Source organism: Argopecten irradians, chromosome 13, assembly GCF_041381155.1.
Source record: "Argopecten irradians isolate NY chromosome 13, Ai_NY, whole genome shotgun sequence".
Lineage (NCBI taxonomy): Eukaryota > Metazoa > Mollusca > Bivalvia > Pectinida > Pectinidae > Argopecten > Argopecten irradians.
The window spans coordinates 4733275-4753120 of NC_091146.1; the positions used below are offsets into that span (position 1 = coordinate 4733275).

The 19846-nt window shown below is 34.0% G+C and overlaps 1 protein-coding gene across 3 annotated transcripts in view; it reads left to right on the forward strand.

Moving 5' to 3' along the window:
- Nucleotides 1-19846, forward strand: part of LOC138305926 (echinoderm microtubule-associated protein-like 1) — a 60810-nt gene that overhangs the window by 18774 nt on the left and 22190 nt on the right. For 2 of the 3 annotated variants that reach the window (XM_069246221.1, XM_069246219.1), the window contains exons 8-16: nucleotides 3384-3558; nucleotides 4044-4431; nucleotides 6332-6403; nucleotides 7172-7282; nucleotides 9643-9799; nucleotides 10295-10444; nucleotides 10716-10782; nucleotides 11610-11714; nucleotides 12608-12694. In XM_069246221.1, the coding sequence (XP_069102322.1) occupies nucleotides 3384-3558; nucleotides 4044-4431; nucleotides 6332-6403; nucleotides 7172-7282; nucleotides 9643-9799; nucleotides 10295-10444; nucleotides 10716-10782; nucleotides 11610-11714; nucleotides 12608-12694 (1312 nt within the window). The remainder of the gene's footprint in view (nucleotides 1-3383; nucleotides 3559-4043; nucleotides 4432-6331; nucleotides 6404-7171; nucleotides 7283-9642; nucleotides 9800-10294; nucleotides 10445-10715; nucleotides 10783-11609; nucleotides 11715-12607; nucleotides 12695-19846) is intronic. The other variant, XM_069246220.1, reaches the window with a different exon arrangement.

Sequence of the window (19846 nt, forward strand, 5' to 3'; positions counted from 1 at the left end):
TTACATCTGCATTTTTACAGATAGCCTTTTACACTTTTGTACTAAAAATGAAGCTGAATTTTATAACGTCATTCATAACTCAAATGAATGACATTATTCACTATGAGTCATGGTTTTTCTTATTGCTAACACTTTTTACACACCGAGCCATCCTTTCTAAGTCTATGATATGAATACATATTAGCTGAGTACATAAGGTGCGCGTCACGGTTGAGAGGTGTATGTACACAAGGTCTATATTTAAACACCACACACGTTAGCTCGTGCCTTGATCGTGTCAAAACTAAATTCTGAAAAATATTTTTAGTTTTGCACAATCAAAAGTATTGATAAAAATGCATGTATTTGATAATACTTTTATTACTGTTATATTGTAATTTACCTGTAGTATGGTCTATCACCTAGATTAACTGGCGGTAGATCACCTTGTCAATTTCATTGTTATATGTACACGAGTGCTATACATATGTAAAATGCATGCCTATAATATAATACAAATGTTTATATACATATATATTAGGTATGCTCTGATTTTCTATTATTCTCATTTGATAATCCATTGTCACGTGGAGTTCAATACAAATTGTATAAATCATATCAACTCGGTGTTTCCATTTTTAGAAATCGACTCTATATTCCTTTGTGAATTTCATTGCCGAAACGCTGAGTTATTCAAGGTGGCGTTCTATGGCAAATGTTTTTTTTAATGTAATTAACATTTACACCAGATAATTTTGTATGATATTTTTGTAAAAAATATATACATTTATCTAATAAAAATTAAGTGCTTTTGTTTCTGTTCATATAACACCATATGGACCTCAGAAAGGTTCATAAATTACGCATACATTATGTAATCATGAACAAAACCGTACGAACCAGTTTGGAATAAATGTTTGTATATCACTTACTGTGTAAATTGTATTTGATCGGTGACATACGAGTTTTCACACTTATATGTGATATGATTACTTAAAGGCCCACTACCTTTCCAGAGCAAAATATAAAGGTTTCATAAAAGCATTAATAACGTACAGTAAGAAAATGTATACCGATGGCCTAAGATGAGATTAAAACACGAAATATATGCAAGATTTCCTACATGATATATGATAATAGTGGAGAGTCATTTCGCTTCCTTGCCGTCTGACGCAGTGATAACAACTACCGCGTGGTAATCAGGAAACATAAGACGACCCGCGTTATGAAAATTAACATTTTATTTATTTTAATCAAACGGTAAATCAATATCTTTTGCGACTCTACAAAAATATTGATGTCATTTTACATTTTCATTTTAAAAATTAAAAGCCGTTTCGGAAAGTTAATGGGCCTTTAATATTTACGTGTAGCTCAATTTTGAATATGATATAAATATTGTGTATCGTCTTTACAGTGTCCGGTTAAATTGAAAACGATTGAGTCCATCTTTCCTTACAAATTATGTGTGTAAAATTCAAACTGTCATGCTTTGTAAGTATAAGTCAATCAACAAACATTTCAAAAAGCGTAATTTGTATGTATATATAAATATAACGCAATCTGATTGAAATACAGAATAGTCTAACTCCGTTACAAAAAAAGAAAAAAAAAAAAAAAAAAAATACTGCTTCTATTTCTAAACGGGACGAAATGGTATGTTAAGTCTGTTAAATTTCCGTGTAAATAGTCATCATGACCAAACAAAAAAGCAGAATATAGCTACATGTATATGTTTTCTGGGACGAAATATCTTCTTCATTTGAAAGATAAAGATTTCCGAGATGTTCGGATGATATAGAATGTTGGACAGTTTCTTTGACTTCATTAAGATAATTGGCTTTATTAAAGGCCCACAACCTTCCGAAAATGCTTCTTAATTTTATAATAGGAATGTAAAACGAGTGTGATAATTATGTAGGAGACAGTGGCGTAGGAAGATGAAACGTCATACCTACAGGAGGAGATTAATTCAACTCCCAACCATATAATGTATGCTTTATGTTCATTTTTCATATATCACTAAATTTAATCCTTGTACACATTTATAGACAGTGGGGTCGCTAAAAGGAAATTAACGAATACGCAAATTGGCCGAATTAGCGTGTGAGCGTCGAAGGCGCGAGATTTTGGTGTTTTATTAGGGTCTGACGGTGACCCCCGGGATTAGTTTTATGTATTTTGATGATTTTGCGATCGCCCGACAGCGCGAGATTTTGGTGTTTGGGGGGTCCGGGGGTCTCCCCCGGGAAAAAAATTACGATTTAGAATGGCTTAGATGATTTTTAAGATGCATTTTGATGAATTTGCGAGCGCCCAAAGGCGTGAGAATTTGGTGTTAGAGGGGTCCGGGGGTCTCCCCCGGGAAAAAAATTACGATTTAGAATGGCTGATATGAGTTTTACGATGCATTTTGATGAATTTGCGAGCGCCCAAAGGCGTGAGAATTTGGTGCTAGGGGGGTCCGGGGGTCTCCCCCGGGAAAAAATTACGATTAAGAATGGCTGAGATGAGTTTTACGATAAAGTTTAATGATTATAAAGCGTTCTTAACATGGTAATTTTTCGATTTAAAGCTACCTGCATTTAGAAATGATAATTGTGTCGTCATAACATTATGCAACCCTACTCGATCTGAATATACCGGCTTCACACCATCGGCATATTGTTGTGTAACATAAAAAAATGAATTAATTGTCTCGCTAAGACATATAAACAAATTGATCTTTTAAGAGACATTTTTTTTAAATAGCACATAGAATCCCTTGATGGACATTTTTAGTCTAGTTTGTGTGTATTGAATTTTCACTATTTAAGGTTTGACATTATGTGCTTGAACGTTTTAGGAAATGCGCCGCGCAGCGGAAAATTTTCTAGAATGAAGTACGAAAAATGTGTAGGAGGACCCTTTTTTCTTTCAAATAAGCATTTTTAGAAAATTTCAGTCGGCGAAAATGGGGGGGCAAAAAGACATGTTTGCCCCCCCCGTCCTGGGGAACGGGGGGGCAGTTGCCCCCCCTGCCCCCCCGCTTCCTACGCCCCTGGGAGATGCTTCCATCGTCATCCTTATTATAGTACGTTAGATGAATCTCCACTGTTAACATAAATTACCAGGGAGGTTTTGGTGTTGTAATCTTATAAAGGCCATCTATATACATTTTATGTTACAATTGTTTTAAGAAATTTAAAAAACGGGAAAAATTTCACTATTACACAAGAATACACAACACGAAAATACCACAGACTCCGAAAACATGCACCTTGCACTTCACACACGCAAGAGCCCGTCCTTAAAGTACATTAGCTGTTAACAAGACGTTATTATCATTAACCAACCGAAAAATAGTGACAATAACAATGAATGAAAGATCAATTTAAAACGAACGATATTTTTGTTTCTGATAGCTGGCCCGAATTCCTCAGTTTCTTAGAAAAGGCACAGGAAACTACCTGGAAGAAACATCCGGAAATGGCTGAATTACCAGAGCAAGCAAAGAAAGCCCAGATTCAAGCCGATCCAATCGTGGAACTTTCCGAAGAGACAAAGTCAAAACTTATTGGCAAGCTTTTGAGCAAAAAGGTAATTTTAAATTTGTTTTCTTTACATGACTTAAAGATTGTGAATTATAAGGGGAATTCTAAACATCTTTGTTAAAAGTTTATTTTACTTAAGTGTTGAACAGATTAAAATAACGAAAAATTAGCGCATTGTATTAATATTACTTTCGATATAATTACTACATGTATATGAACCACTAACGGGAAATGCATAAAGCAAACGGTTTCAATGCTGAGAAGGCTTCATATAGTATCAATATGAACGGTATTTGATTCGGCTGCTTTCCGTCTTTTTTATATATTTTAAATGAAAACAAAATCGTAAGTTATCGGATGATTTGATTTTTCATAGTGACCATGTTGTATAGGAAATGGCAAAACTATAGATGCAATGATTATATATACATCAAAAAGTTTCAGTATAAAGGCTATAAAATTGCTTCAACCCGATTTTATATGATTTTTTTATTTGTGTAAATTAATGACATACGTTTAATGTTTTAATAGGCGTCTCTTTCTAAAGTCCGAAATGCCAAAAAGAAAGAAGAAGCCCAGGCACAGGCGAAAAATAAACCCAATGATGGAAATAAAACCCAAGAAACAACTAAAGAGACACCAATGACAGAACAGGAAAATAAGGAAGAAAAGCGTGATATCGATGGTAAGAAGACAAATGATGTGAATCCAGTGGTCACAAATGAGGAGACAAAGCAAATCCCAGACAAGGGAACTTCCCCTAGCGATAAAACAACAGAAGTCTCGCCAAATAATACTAAACCAGAGGACAACACTACACCAGAAGTCGTTAATGAATCTACAAACGACAGCCGAGTGAAAGCCGATGATAAACCCAACCCTGAATCCAGTGAAGCAAAGTCGAAGAAACACACTGAAAGTAAGATATATTCGAATTTTATGCTTTTAAAATAATATTTTCTTTCAAATAGATAGTATGCACGTTTTTATAACCATGCTTCTGGAACTTACCGTATTCTGTCTTAATATCTGTCATTTTTAATACACAATGGTATTCTTGTCATTTAAAGGGACAATTCACTCACGCTAATTCTTTTACATAACCAAGAAGCAAAATATGGCATAAATGTATTGTTCTACATTTCTTATGAAACATATAACATAAGATATTGACAAATTCCACGTCATTGTTTAGTATTTTTAATTGATAACGTTGTAATTACAAATCGTTGATCAATACGATTAAGCAGGTACTATATATACGCTATACCAATATCCGAGCCAAAGTCACGCACGTTAAACAAATGAACTACATAACCACTGTGGAGGTGATATAATGATTTTTTAGGCAAGACAATTCACCTAATAAGGTAAACACACTTCTGTCAGAGCGATTTGAGCTGTTCTAGACAAAAGTAGCATTACTCTAGGAGCAAGGGACTAGGTTCGGCATACAAGATATTCGACCACAATGTGTAATGGCGGACAGCGAGTGAGTTTGAACATTTCACACGCATTTCACCACCATGGGATTTTCTGACATATCACAGTAAAACCGACTGATCTGATTTCCATTAGAACTGGGGGTTTTCCGATATATATACAAATTTTAATTTCTCGTAGAATGAATTGTCTCTTTAAGCATTAATGTCACTATTTTCAATTTTATCGGGGTATGAGATATTCTATTTTGCAATTGTGCGAAAAGTTTGCAAACAAAATGGTTTTTTCCCCATACCAATATGAAGTTAAATATTGATGATAACACTTATAAATAATCTCTCAGAATACCTGATGAACTAATATAATTTTAACGTACGATTCTATTGATTATCGAAGGAATTAGTTTCCAAATCAGTACGTAGCGTCGATATCTCTATTGTGACGTTACGATAACATCAGTTGTTTGCGTCAGTCTCGGATGATTTCTTCATAGAGGTATACGGATCCTAAAGAATAAAGTATGAAAACAAAGGACAAGTAATTATAGATATGTATGATAAAACAAATACAGCGTCAATTTCGATTAAGTAATTATCACTTTCAATATATATTGTATTGCATGCCTCACTACTAGACGTCTTTAACTCTACTAAGTAGCTTACAACATCTCTCTGAGAAATACTCTACGATCACGCTATCTGTAAGATGTGGAAGAAAGACAACTCTTAATTAACATTGATGATTTTACAGTTTTGATTGTGATTTATGGTAAATCTTGACTTCTGAATAACGCTCACTCGAAGCAGTTACGTGCATATAGGGTTGTTTAGAACTATCCATGTGTATGTATAAGAATTATTCAATTCAATTATTTATAACTTGTCTTTCTCAATATGACATATTGAACATTAACTAAATATCTTGATTACCAAATGTGGTATTGAATCGAAAAGAGAAATTTGATTTTTGTGATTTATTGAAACAGCATGCTTTTAAATTTTCAACTTTTTAAAATGTCATTACATATTAAAAGCAAAATAAATGTGTCGACTTTTGTAAATATTTGATCTAATGGATACCATTGAGTACACGAAAAAATGAAAATGAAAATTAAAGATAACATTTAGTTTTTGATTGAACTGAGGATGACCAAAATCCTGGGATTTGCAAAAGAAGTGACATTCATATAATCATGTGCATGTTTTCACCTCTTTGACTACATTATAAATGTTATTCTTGCTATATAAATGCACAGAATCTTCACTTTTTTCTTCACCACACCTTTGTAAAATGTCTGGAAACTGTCACACTGTATACCATGTCTTAGTCTCTATGCATGCTCATCTGTTTTCCTTAATGACTGCATCTCGCTTTAGACATGCGCAAGATGAAGGGCCTTGTGAAGACTTCATCAGGATTCATTCATTCCGTCAAATCGTTTATATCAGGTATGACGTCACTTTGTGACGACAGGTCTGACGCTATGTGTGTAAAGGGTGAGATTAACGTATTAATTCATTTTGTTTCGTGTTCATAAAAATGTACATTGTCCGCGTCATTGTTTAAAACAAAATACATATTTGGTTGTGTTATTGGATTAATTTATTTATTAACAAATCTTTCGTTTTATTTCATTTTTACTTAGTTTTTTAGTTGTTTGATATTCATTTCTTTCTTTTCGATATTTTCAGCCAAGGTAATAATGTATTTCTATCAACCTTATTTTTATGCAGCATTTGATTTATGACCCCATTAATCCCAATTCTGACGTCGTCATTTCAGTTACTTCTATTTCAATATCAAATTTATATGTTCTATAATTCATATTGCATTATATTTTGTATCAATTGTGCACATATATGGGTTTTTTCTGTATATACATATTATTTGCTGACTTACTTTGTTGCGAAGATAATATTTGCTTAAAGATTAATAAAATGCGTGTAAATGTTTTAATGTTAAAATGAACCAGGTATTGCAATAAAGATGAAAAGTAGAGATTTTGATATTATACCCCATTATTTAGGATTTTAAATAATAATTCATTAAATGATTTATAATACGAAACGAGGTTGAAAGTTATCTTTATGCGAGTCTTAGTTATTTTTTGTTAATGGTATAGAACAATAAAGAAGATATTTAGAAACTTACGTATTCTTGATATATAACCTCATGTTTTAATCCCCACTTATCACTTATACCTGATATCATGACAGGCAAAAAGAAGTTAGAGACGGAGAGCAAACCGACACCTCAGGTTGAGACGGACGCCGAATCCGCAAAGGCCATTCCTAAACAGGAATCTAAGGACAAAGAGGACAGTAAAGGTATTTTTCTCTGAATGTATATGTAGTTGGAATTATATATAATCACAATATCATATTCTAATAATATAATTAAACCATTAGAGACAACATAATTCACTAATATTAGGCAATACAGAACCTTTAATCGGAAAAAACCGCTTTTGACGAGTAATATTCTTGTCCTATGTATGTGAAACAATACTAAACCACTGCATTCTAAAAATAGAAAAATAAAAAAAAATAAAATAACAAGAGTCCCATGGGCCTTAAAGGTCACCCGAGTTAGAATATATAATGAAACAAATTAAAGACATATAAACACTATATGCTGGGCCTTGAAGTTGGTCAGTGATTTATAAATTTGACTTTTTAGACTATGAAGAGTATTTGCTTCCATCAAACCTGTGAACGTAGAGGTATTTTTTGAAATTTTAATCATTTTGACCCTGTTTGGTCCAGCCCCTCTGGTCCCCCAGGGGGTCATCGAGGACGGATATGGATGTTAAAATGCTATATCTTGGGCGAATAATTCTAATCAAGTTAAGTAAACTTGACCCCTCCCCAGGGGGTAACATGAGACACCAAGGTCATATAATTCACAATTTTTATAAATCACCTTAAGACCTTTCCATCTATAATTATTTGATTGTACTATATCGAGAATTTTAGAAGATTTTTGAAGTTTTAGCCTATTTGACACTTTTTTAGCCCCGCCCCTCTGCCCCAGGGGGTCGGCTAGGACCAATGTGGATATGATATTAAAATGCTATCTCAGGCTAATAATTCTAACCAAGTTTGACTCATTTCCTATGAAAATTGAGCAAAAAATGCTCATAAATGTTTTTTCCTTTATAAACTATTGTAAGCTTGACCCCCTCCCGTAGGGGAAACAGGTGACTCCAGGGTCATATAATTTACAATTTTTATAAACAAATTTTAAGACCTTTTCATCTATAAAATGTATTTGATTATACCATTTCCAGAATTTCAGAAGAAAATTTTTGAAATTTTAGCCTATTTGACCCTTTTTTAGCCCCGCCCCTCTGCCCCCAGAGGGTCTGCCAGGACCAATGTGATTATGATATTAAAATGCTATCTCAGGCTAATAATTCTAACCAAGTTTGACTCGTTTCCAATGAAAATTTAGCAAAACATGCTCATAAATGTGTTTTCCCTATATAAACTATAGTAAACTTGACCCCCTCCCCAGGGGGAAACGTGAGACCCAAGGGTCATATAATTTACATTTTTTGTAAAGGACCTTAAGACCTTTCTATTTATGAAGTATTTTATTGTACCATTTCCAGAATTTCAGAGGAAGATTTTTGAAGTTTTAGCCTATTTGACCCCTTTTGACCCCGCCCCTAAGGCCCCTGGGAGTCAATCATAGAAAATTTGTTAATAGGATTAAATGGCCATCTCATACTGATAATTCTGACAACATTTGACTCATTTCCTATTACAAATGACCAAATAATGCGCAAAAATGTGTTTTCCCAATATAACTATAGTAAACTTAACCCCCTCCCCAGGGGGAAACTAGAGACCCCAGGGTCATATAATTCACAAATTTTGTAAAGGACCTTAAGACCTTTCTATCTATGAAGAGTACTTGATTCTACCACATCAGTGAGTAGAGAAGAAGATTTTTGAGATTTTTCTCAATTTTACCTCTTTTGGCCCCTCCCACAGCCCCCTGGGGGGTGGGGACCATATAACTCACAATTTTGATTGGCCTTATGCCTTAGAAGGTTAGTGCAAATTTTTCATTGAAATTGCTTCAGCGGTTTTGGAGAAGAAGTCGAAAATGTAAATTGTTTACGGACATACGACGCACGACGGACGATGCACGACGCACGACGCACGACGACGGACAAAAGGCGATTAGAATAGGTCACTTGAGACTTCGTCTCAGGTGACCTAAAAACCCGCACGATTCAGTTTTGTAAGATGGACTTAAACAGGCTAAATATACATAGACATATATACAGTATGTCATGTAATTAAGCAACTAAAATATTTTCTAATGAAACGGTAGTAAAGGTTGATCTTTTTATGTCATTAATTCAAAATCAAACATCGTTATATATATTGTTGGAGGCTTCACATGGTATTGGGTAACAAATATGTCTTATTTTAAATTGAACAGGGGTGCCAATATGCACGTCGAGCAAAATTAAATATATTGCCTATAATCCTATACGATTGCCTACATTATAGGAATATAGCCATTGTTTATTCTATTTTCCTTTTACATGTATAACCTTATTTGAGTTTTTTTTTTTTTTTTTTTTTTTTGTAATTAAATCGACCAACTTGTTAGGTGAAATGTCATATCCAGATGCTTGCCTAGCATTAACATTGATGTATGTTGTTGTCAGAAAAGGATACTAGCAGTGTGGTGAAGGAGGAAGGGGAAGGAGGTATGCTGTGTATCAAACGTGGGGACCAGACCATCAAGCTCCCAAAGCCTGCCAATTACGACAAACAGGAGACCACTTTGGACCCTCCCCAGGAACGTCTAGCTCTCGACTGGGTGTAGGGAAATTTATTGTTATTAATGTGGTGTAAAATACCATAACGCTATCTCGCTATTGCTTATCTATATAACGTAATGTTTTTAGATATTTATTAAAAGAATCATTTTATGTCGTGTTGATTATCAGTAGTTTTCTATTTGTTATCGCGTTGGAGAAGGAAGAGGGTTGTTTGAGATCACAAAAAAATATATAATGATAGTTTGATAGATAATTCTTTTTATATTATATTTTATTAAGCTTAATATACAAATATTCCTTTCAACTATCTAGAATATCTTACTCATATCAAAGCAAACAATTCCGTCTTTGCATGTTATATCTGTTACGGATATGTATCAATTATTATCATTATTATCTAGGCGAAACGCATGTCGCTTTTTCTGCAAATATAAATGCGCTTGCGAACACATAATGTCATAATCAATACCTATCCACAAGGGTAGATACATCTGTAACATGTAACAGCAGAATACTAAATGTCACCACGTTACAGATATGGATACCGTGGTAATGACTGCCGGTCTAACATCCACGTGCTGGGTAATGACGAAATCGTTTACTTTGTGTCTAAGATAGCAGTACTGTACGATCGGACTAGTCACAGACAGCGACACTACCGGGAACACACCGAGGATATCAAATGGTACGAGGAATTTCATTGGTCTAAAATCATAAGTCATGTGATATTAGTTAGCGTCAGTATTTCATAAAACTTTAATTACATAATTCCTTAAAGCTTGTCACAAAAAATCAAAGAATATCATTTTTTCAAATCAGCCTAATCCGAAGTTACACATTCCTTCACCTGTTTGTGGTTTTGAAATACCAAGCGAATATCACGATGTCTTAAAGATTAACCTTGTTTCGATTTTATTTGACGGTATATTTTTTGTATTTATTTTTGTGTCATGCAGTATAGCAATTCATTCAAACCTGTCGATGATTGCTTCGGGACAGTTCTCTGGAAAGGACAATGTTTGCGTAAGTAAGACAATTATTAGAAAATTATTTTATTTGCATGTAGGTATTGATTGTGACGTCATTAATTTATGAGCAAATATTACATCGTTTTCTATGAAATAAAATGACGTTACAGAATAATGATGTAACCGGTCAATAACTACATGCAAGCACGGATTACTTTGTAATATGCAAGAGAAAATTCATCTTAGCTAATGAACTTTGAGGTAAAAGAAAAAAAATTCTAGTCATGCATCATTAAACACAAGCCATCATATTGAATTACTATGTTTTATTTGGCCAGATTCATATTAGTTAACTTTCTATTACATTTCCAGATTTAAATAAACAAAAAACGTTTACTGTTATTAATTTCATCACCGGAAATCTTTATCAATCGCAAAATAATAAGTTAAATCAAATCCATGATTTGTAAAAACACATGAAAACAACATTTGACGATTTAACTGTTTTGTTGCATGGCGTAAAGATAAAGGTAGTCAAATACTGCACAGATTAATTTACCTTTAAATTAAAGAAAAAAATATATATAAAGAAAAAACCCGACCGAGTCATTATAGATTATGCACATTTGGAATTGAAAACGTCATTTTTGTTTGTTTTTGTTAAAAATTGAAAATATTTAGAATCAATACATGTATGCTTTTAAGAACGCCGATCGTGAATGGCGAAGTCAACCACGTAAAACAAATTACGATGTATAAGGTTATCGAGCGCAAACTGAAGATATTTCTTATAAGGGGAATATTATACGTTGATAATGGCACATATAAAAGTCAATATATAAAACCAATTCCATTTTGAAATTGTTCAACTGAATCTTTCAGGCTCACATCCGTATCTGGCGGGTAGACAATCTACAGACGGTGTTTGTACTCGGGGAAGGCAAATTCCAGAAGGCTGTGATGTCCATATCGTTCGCCAATGGTCAGGTAAGTTCAACTGCTGGGCCTAGTTGTTCAAAGGATGGTTAGTATTATCACAGATTAAAGACAATTTTCAAATCATATCTAAATACTAACTCTCCAACATTCCACTGGGTTCATAAAAACTCTAATTTTTACCTTATGTTTTCTCATTTTAGATAAATATATTTACCGGTTTTGCATCATATGAGAAATGAAACATTAACTAATCCCGTGACCCTGTTATTTTGTGAAAATTATACTCTTTTTCCCATTTTTTCGTTACTCAGTGTTTTGTTATTTATAACGTATGCGATGGAAACCACAAGTGTAAAGTTTCTATAGTTGAATTCTCTCACGATTTCCCAACATATTACCACAAACCCTCTACGTCTGGGTCAATGTTCTGAGTAAGAATCCCATATTTCGTTAACATGTAGATACATTTGGAGAGTTATCTCTCTTTGTGTATGTAACAGTGGCCACATATTTGCATGTGGGTGTGTTGTAAATAATTTTTTACCTGCTTATTTGAGTTATTTTTTTTCATCTTGTACAAATCAAGTTTGCCTTAAAACAAGATCAGAGAAAGATTCAAACAACAGCCATAGTCTTCAGGACCCAAACTGATCAAACGCACTTACTAATCACAGTTGAATAATAATGTTCAAATTAAGGAAAACCAAACGTTTTATAAAATATTGGAGTATTCCATTCTCTACCTATACTAACACATTTACAAGCATTGGTGTTGAAGCAAGTAAGGAAAGACAATTACATTAATCCTGTGATTACGTTAATCCTGGCGAACAACTGGGCTCATAATGGTATTGTTTAATATGAAAGTACATAATTGATATGTTAGGTAACTCTATCTAAATCATAAGAAATACTAACAAGGAATATTGATATGTTTACAGGATCTGTTGGCAGCCGTGGATAATAGTTTAGAGAAGAAGCTAACACTATGGGATGTAGTATCTGGAACTTTGATTGCCGAAACAACGGTAAATGATATCCACTGTCTCTAAATATTTACTTTAAAACATTCTAATGTCCTTTTGCGATTATTAAATAAATTATTCTTTTGATTCTAATACTCAGCTCGATCCAGGATAAGTTTATTGCAACAGTCAAATCGTTCCTCATATTTCATTTATTTTCGGAGGTTGTGATAGATATATATCTGTTTTTCTCTCAATCATCCTCAATACTCCAGGGGTTCCGATCACTCACGATCTCTACATCCCAGGACTATCTCATTGTAAATCTGGAGGCAACAGAACAGAACAGGTGATTTAGTCGTTTGATGTACATCAAAGGAGCCGTATAACGGTACACTGTGGTTGAATGTTTGGCTTTGATGTTGGGCGTCGCTCCCTTTGGGATTGGTTAAAGCGAATAGTCGGGCAAGTGACTGTAAAATCGGTAAAAATGGTATTAATATATCCGGTATAATTTCTTATGAATTAGAAAAATAAAACTTTCCGTCAAAATCGCTGTACATGCGAAGAAAATAATAATATCTATGGGAATCCTAAAAGTCCTCCCGGACGGCTAAGAGTGCAGTTCAATCTTAACGCATGCGCAACACCCACCACTCTCCGTATAAACAAAACATGGCTACCGTAGTTTTGAACCAAAATGTTTCCGCCAAAACAACCAACTGACTCACCTAAAATGCGAAAGGAAAGGCAATGGAGCAGCGACAATCCCAACAACTGACTCGGTAAACATTACGACGCATGGAGAGTGTTAATACAACTTGTTATAGTGAAGAGAACAGTTCAAACGAGCACGCGGCTCCGGACCGCTACTGTACGTACCTAGGCCTACTACGTACCCGGTACTCCCTGCTCAGCTGATTGTGAGTGAGTCTTCGTATTTTGATCATTATGTAAATAGTCCCTAGCAGTATTTTTTTCATAAATGAGTGGTCACATATGGTCACATGTTTCATACCTGTTCCCCAATCGCGTAAAACGTAACCCTGGGGTAAATAGCGGTTCTTTAGTGGGGCCTCTTTAGGGGTAATGAATGCCCTGTATGCTACCGGTCAATTCATACAGTTCTGATGTATATATTTATAGATTTTTAATTTGTAAATTTTTGTTCTGTACATGTTCTGGTAGTGTTATACACATACATTGTATATAGGATTTACATTGTAGGTTAATTGGTAAAATTGTATTGTATATGTTCCGATATACACATATACATATGTACATGTAGGTTTTAGCTTGTTCTTTAGATATATTTGGAGGACACATACAATATTATTTCTGGTCATAATAATAAATAGTGTTTGTATATTTATTACAACTGTACCTGGTTCATGTGTATATGACAAACTTTACAGAGTTGAAATGTTCTGCAGCCATGTATCATTTATAATTATTCTGAATTTTTGTTGGAACTATAGATAATGAATTTTGTATCTTTTTTGAAACAATATTTGATTCTATCAAATGCATCAGTGACACATTCACAACTTATAAAATGTTTTCTCTAAAATAAAAAAAAACCCTGTAGAATGAACCTGCATTTATTCATTTATATATATTTGAAATTGATCATTTCAATTTTTGTCATATTCAACAGATATAAAAAATTGCTGGTTCTTTTTTTCAGGCACCATGCATGCATGCATAGTGACATGAATACAGAAAGTTCATCCCTTGGACCTGTATAAAAGTGTATGTATACATATACATACAATTAGCATCATATGAAGACTGAAGAATGTTGATTTGAGTGCTCTTGAAAGTAAACTTTTCCAATATGGACCTAGAAGATCATGAACAGAACATTTAAACAGTATTAATTTATAAATGTTCCTTTCAATTGTAATCATTAAATAAAATTATGATGCAATACTTTTTCATTGTTTAACTTTGTAGAAATATTTGTTTATATTAGTCCTCTAGATCCAGTGATTATAATTCTTGCATCCATATGCCTGCCCATTTGTTTGTCAGGGCTTGTGAGATAGCTTTTCAATTACTTTTAAAATATAAGGATTTTTTTTTTACATATAGCAATATAGATAACATTGTCTTAGGATTTCTAAATTCTACTTTACAAGAGAGTAGACTCAACATATAAATAAAACCATAAAACTAGCAAGTTATCTGAAATGTTAAAAATCTTTTTGTCTGAACCAAATTTCACATTTATTGTCTATGTGTAACTTGTACATAGACCATTTATGTATTAATACTGTAGTAACAGTGATTACAAACACATAGACTAAAATGTAGTATGTAGTACTATGTACATCTGTCTTTGATTTGAGTTCTAAACAAAAAAGTGGTACCTATTGGGAAGTTGTGACTTGGGCGGAGGGTGAAATGGGCGGAGGGTGAAATACAGAAGAAATAGCTACACATGGAAAAAAGAAAGATATACAGTACCATATGGATTCAAAGTTGCTCCAAAATCAATGAGACTAAATAACCAAAAAAAAGCCATGTAAACCCCAAATATGCAATGACCAGATCAATGATAAAGCACCCTTCCACTTCCAGTTATCTGTAGCTATTTCTTCTATATTTCAACCCCCCACTCAAGTTACAACTTCCCATCCTCATGATTCTTCTGTCTTTTAGCCCCCCCCCCCCCCCCCCCCCCCCCCCCCACCCCCCAACACACACATACCTGATTGATTGTCATGTTATTTCAGGTTCCTATTCAGGTATTATTCCTAAAAACCAAAAAGGGTATACACACTGTGTACTCTCAAAGGAGGGGAACCACTTCATTCAAAAATGGAATTTACAATTTCATCTTAATTTTGAAATTTTCAATTTAATTATTAATTACTGGACTATTAAAACAGTATAGAACCCCTCGGCTACAGACAAAGTACTGTGGTACACATTTCTCTTAATTAATTACTTTTTTTCAACTCAATCATCTTTTTTCTCCAGAGCACAAAAAAGAACAGGAAACAACAGAAAAGGAAAGTAACATACATGTAGGCCTATATGTTTTCTGGAAATATATATGATGTGTTAATTCTCACAGCATAGGCCTACATGAATGTGAAGAATTAAATACTATCGACGTTTGAGAGAATTTCCTAGTTGTAATTCTATAGCAGCTACATGGAATGTACGTTTACATATATACATTGTACGATACATATACATCATAAAAGTTTCTTTCCTTCCAGCTGGACATTCATGTCATCTCTCTCCAGAACTCAAATATTGTTTACAAAAAAAAGAACCAACCAGAGACATAGATAATTTAATTAAATCTCTGCAAAAAACTACACGAATAATTGAACACATATATTGTACTTGTAAAATATCTATGTATGAGCTAATTTATTTTCACATCTTTGACAGCTACATGCACGGACGTTCTATGGAACGTTTTCGTGTGGTTTTAAATGGGAAATTATGTTACGATTATTTGTATTGAACCTTCATGATTCGGTTGATGTAAAATACGACGAATGTTATGCTGCAATAATTGCCCCTTGCCGGGGCCCCATCTCTGCATCGGCCGAATATTTGTGTCGATTTCCATGTACAAGATGCTTTTATCGAAAAATGATTACAAAGCATTGTCATTAATGTAAGAATACTTCATTTGCATCAAATGTATCATCTCAAAACAACAATTTGCATACCGCATTAGTGGTTTATCACACGAAACGAAACCGACACGACTGAGAAACACATGTCCATGTTGACATTTCCACGCAGCCTCGTTTTCAAAGAGTTTGGAGAATTTATATTTAGAACTGTGCTAAATTTACACGGGGCTTCCCCAAAATTTTAATGGTCAAAACTGGACACCGTAAGCAGAACTTGACCATCATTATGGTATACAATGACTTTTGGAAGGCCAAAGAACGCATTTAGACTGGTTTCCTTTGCCCGACTATTCACTTTAAGATTTTTACCTCTGAGCTGCCTTAAGTTTTACTATGAAACAATCCAGGGGTGTAGATATCGTTAGTGATCGGAAACTCTGGAGTATCTAGGATGTTCTTGTAAGTTAATGATGTCTACCTTCAATATATTTGTTTATAGTTCATTAGTTTGGTTTAGTTCATTATGTTTATGTCGTATTAACAGCCAGGGTCATTTAAGGACGGCCCCTGAGTAAGTATCTGATATGAACTTATCATTAATGGAGGTAGAGCGGAAATAAACCCACACAATTTGGAGTCAATCATGTTGGAGTATGTTCGGTTAATCAAATTCATTATGTTATGTATTTGTCTCCCCTTATTAAGTTTATTCTTTTTGTCATTATACAACTGTTCTACGTATGGGATGCTACCTTTGAATGACCACTACTTAGCCTCCTAGCGGAGATATGATCAATCATAATGGTAAGAAAGACTTCGTTAGCCTTATTGAATCTGGTGTCTAAAAGTAGAGAGCCAACGTCGCGATTTATTGTTTGAACAACAGGGAATAGTTGGTTGCTTTATAATCACAAAAAGGGTATGATACGAATGGTTCTATTGATATCATGTAGGGGGTCATTTAACTGTCTTGACCTATGGATCCATAAATGAAACATACAGTTAGGGCCGTACGCACGTGCATTGTACGCAATTACAGACAGGTCCGATATATGACTGATTACAAACAGAGAACACAGTATTACCGTACCATTTTATTCGACGATTCTGTAATCGTTTGATTTAAATATCACGAAGTAAAACTTTCTTAAGACGAATCTGCTTGATACGAATTTCTACTTTAAAGATATATATAGATGCCGTGACGTCTCAAAGTTTTATTGCATGTGTATCCGTGTTATATTAATACAAACCAGTCAATTAGAGTATATGTCATATAATTATAAGCCCTTTCATATGTGGATATGGATAATAGGGATATTTTACCCGAGGGCCACCAAATGTTGTAAAATCTTATATTTAGGGAAGAAAATCCTTATCCTTTATATCCACTTATTAAAGAGTATTTTTCTCTCATAACTCACCGTTTTATTGCAATTTGTCTACAATGTTTTCCGCCATTTTGAAATAAACTCGAATCAAACGCGACTTCAAGTCAATTCTTCGTACATGAAAATTGCGTGATATTTTAAACGCAAATCCCTTTATTTGTATGTTTTAAAGTAAATCCAGCCTTGTTTCTGAGAAGAATTGTTAAACTGTATCGAGGCATTATTGTATGGATAGCCATACCATACAGCTCCAGGCAATATGAGTGTATTGCCCTAGATCAGCCAGATCTACGCGTGTAGGTTTGATAGTTATTCAGTGATTTCCTGCTCACTATAGACCTATTTTAACAAACTATATTGGGGATACAAACCATTATTAACACCGTGTGTTCAATCATCGTATTTCTCATTTTTCATTTGGTTTATCGAATACAATGGAAATATACTCCATTAAAATCATGTTTCGTGAAAAAAATGTCATGATTCCTAAGTGTTTGTCGCTTTTTGGAGCATAGGCCATTGTCTGAATATAAATACATGGAGGATGCATGGCATCTTATCCACTTCAGTTGTCGCGAGAAATGGTTAGACACAATTTTGCACAACTCTTTGAATTTGTGAAAGCCTTATTGGGGATGTATATATAAGAGCATGGTTCAACTTTAACTGATAAGACGGTGATTCAATTACTTCCGGACACGTTCTGACCATGGTGACCGTCGTCCTGAGGACGTAAACTCGTGTCGATTATAATACCGCCCAGACTGAGGGTCTTTGTAGGATCCTGATATGTTGCTTACTGTATCCGTGTAGTAGTGTCAAACTCAATAATCCGCCGTCTGACACGATCTGTCTTGTTCTGTACGTCACCAATAATTACATAAATATCACATTTATCAAATGCTGATATAATAAGTCCTGTATAATTACAAAAAGGAGCAAGTCCTCGGCGTGAGTTACGAATTGTCGTTTAAGTATAGTACAGAACATATTGCAAGAAATAAGACTTAGACTGTTTCAGTCATTCGGTCAATTTTTAAGCAACATAATTATTTTTTTCTTTGTTTCATACTAAATCCGGGATTCTGATTGGCGATTCTTTTTTCACACCACTATGAAAGACAATACTGAGAATGACGCAAAATCCCGATGTGATCGTGACGTCTTAGTAGTCTGGAAAATAATTATAAACATTGATATCAGTATTTTTTAAATTCGCCGGGTTATACAATTATATTTAGTTTTCCAACTTTTGTGAGAATCCGCGTAGCAGCGGATTCACACAGTTTGCAAACAAAATTTCTTTCATACCCGGATGAAATTAATGAATAGTAACATTAATGTTTAAATGAACTTTTCGGTTTTATCTTTGTTAAAAGAAATCTTAACCGTGGTATATACTTTAAATGGTTATTTTCAAAGGTTTTATTTCCGCTATAACAGTGCTTCCTATCTAGGGCTGACATTTGCATGTGATTTAAGCTATTGATTTTTAAAATTTGACACCACAAATGACTAACGCAATACAAAAGATATGACAAAAACGTGATAGAGTTCAGGGCAGATAGATCAGTATAAGAGTGAGCCCGGCGATTACCAGACAAATCGTTCACTCGTATTAACACATAGATGTTTGCCTGACAAAGTCTTATGTGATTAGTTTCTGCTATACTTTAAAGACAGGTATTCATAAGAAATGTACCCTAGAACGGCCATAAGAAATTTGGAGTATGGGTGCTGCATTACGGCGTCAAATGTTTGTCGTCTTATTGACGTCATGCCATCGCCTAGCGCGATAAAACAGCCTTTTATCTTTCTGGTAAAATATATATTTCTTACAGGAATCGTTTTAACAAGTATCTTTGATGTTCTCTGGCTTTTCAATGTATTATCAAATTGACTTGAAGAAGCTTCGTTTGAATTCATTTTGAAATTTAACATAAAATTCCAAGCAATTATAATTTTTTTTCAACGTCAAAGATTTACTGTGAAAAATGTTTGCTCTTGCAATGCATTTCTAGAATTACATGTAATACTTGATATTACATTATATTGTGATTTCTGCCATGTGAGGAATTATTACTCTAACAAGGAAATATTATATGAATATACTGCATTCACATTCCCATAGCCCTAAAATATATGGCTATAGGTAGGACGTGAAACAGAAGCTCTTCAGAACATTAAAGATGACCACCGCCAACAGAGCATAAACGATACCC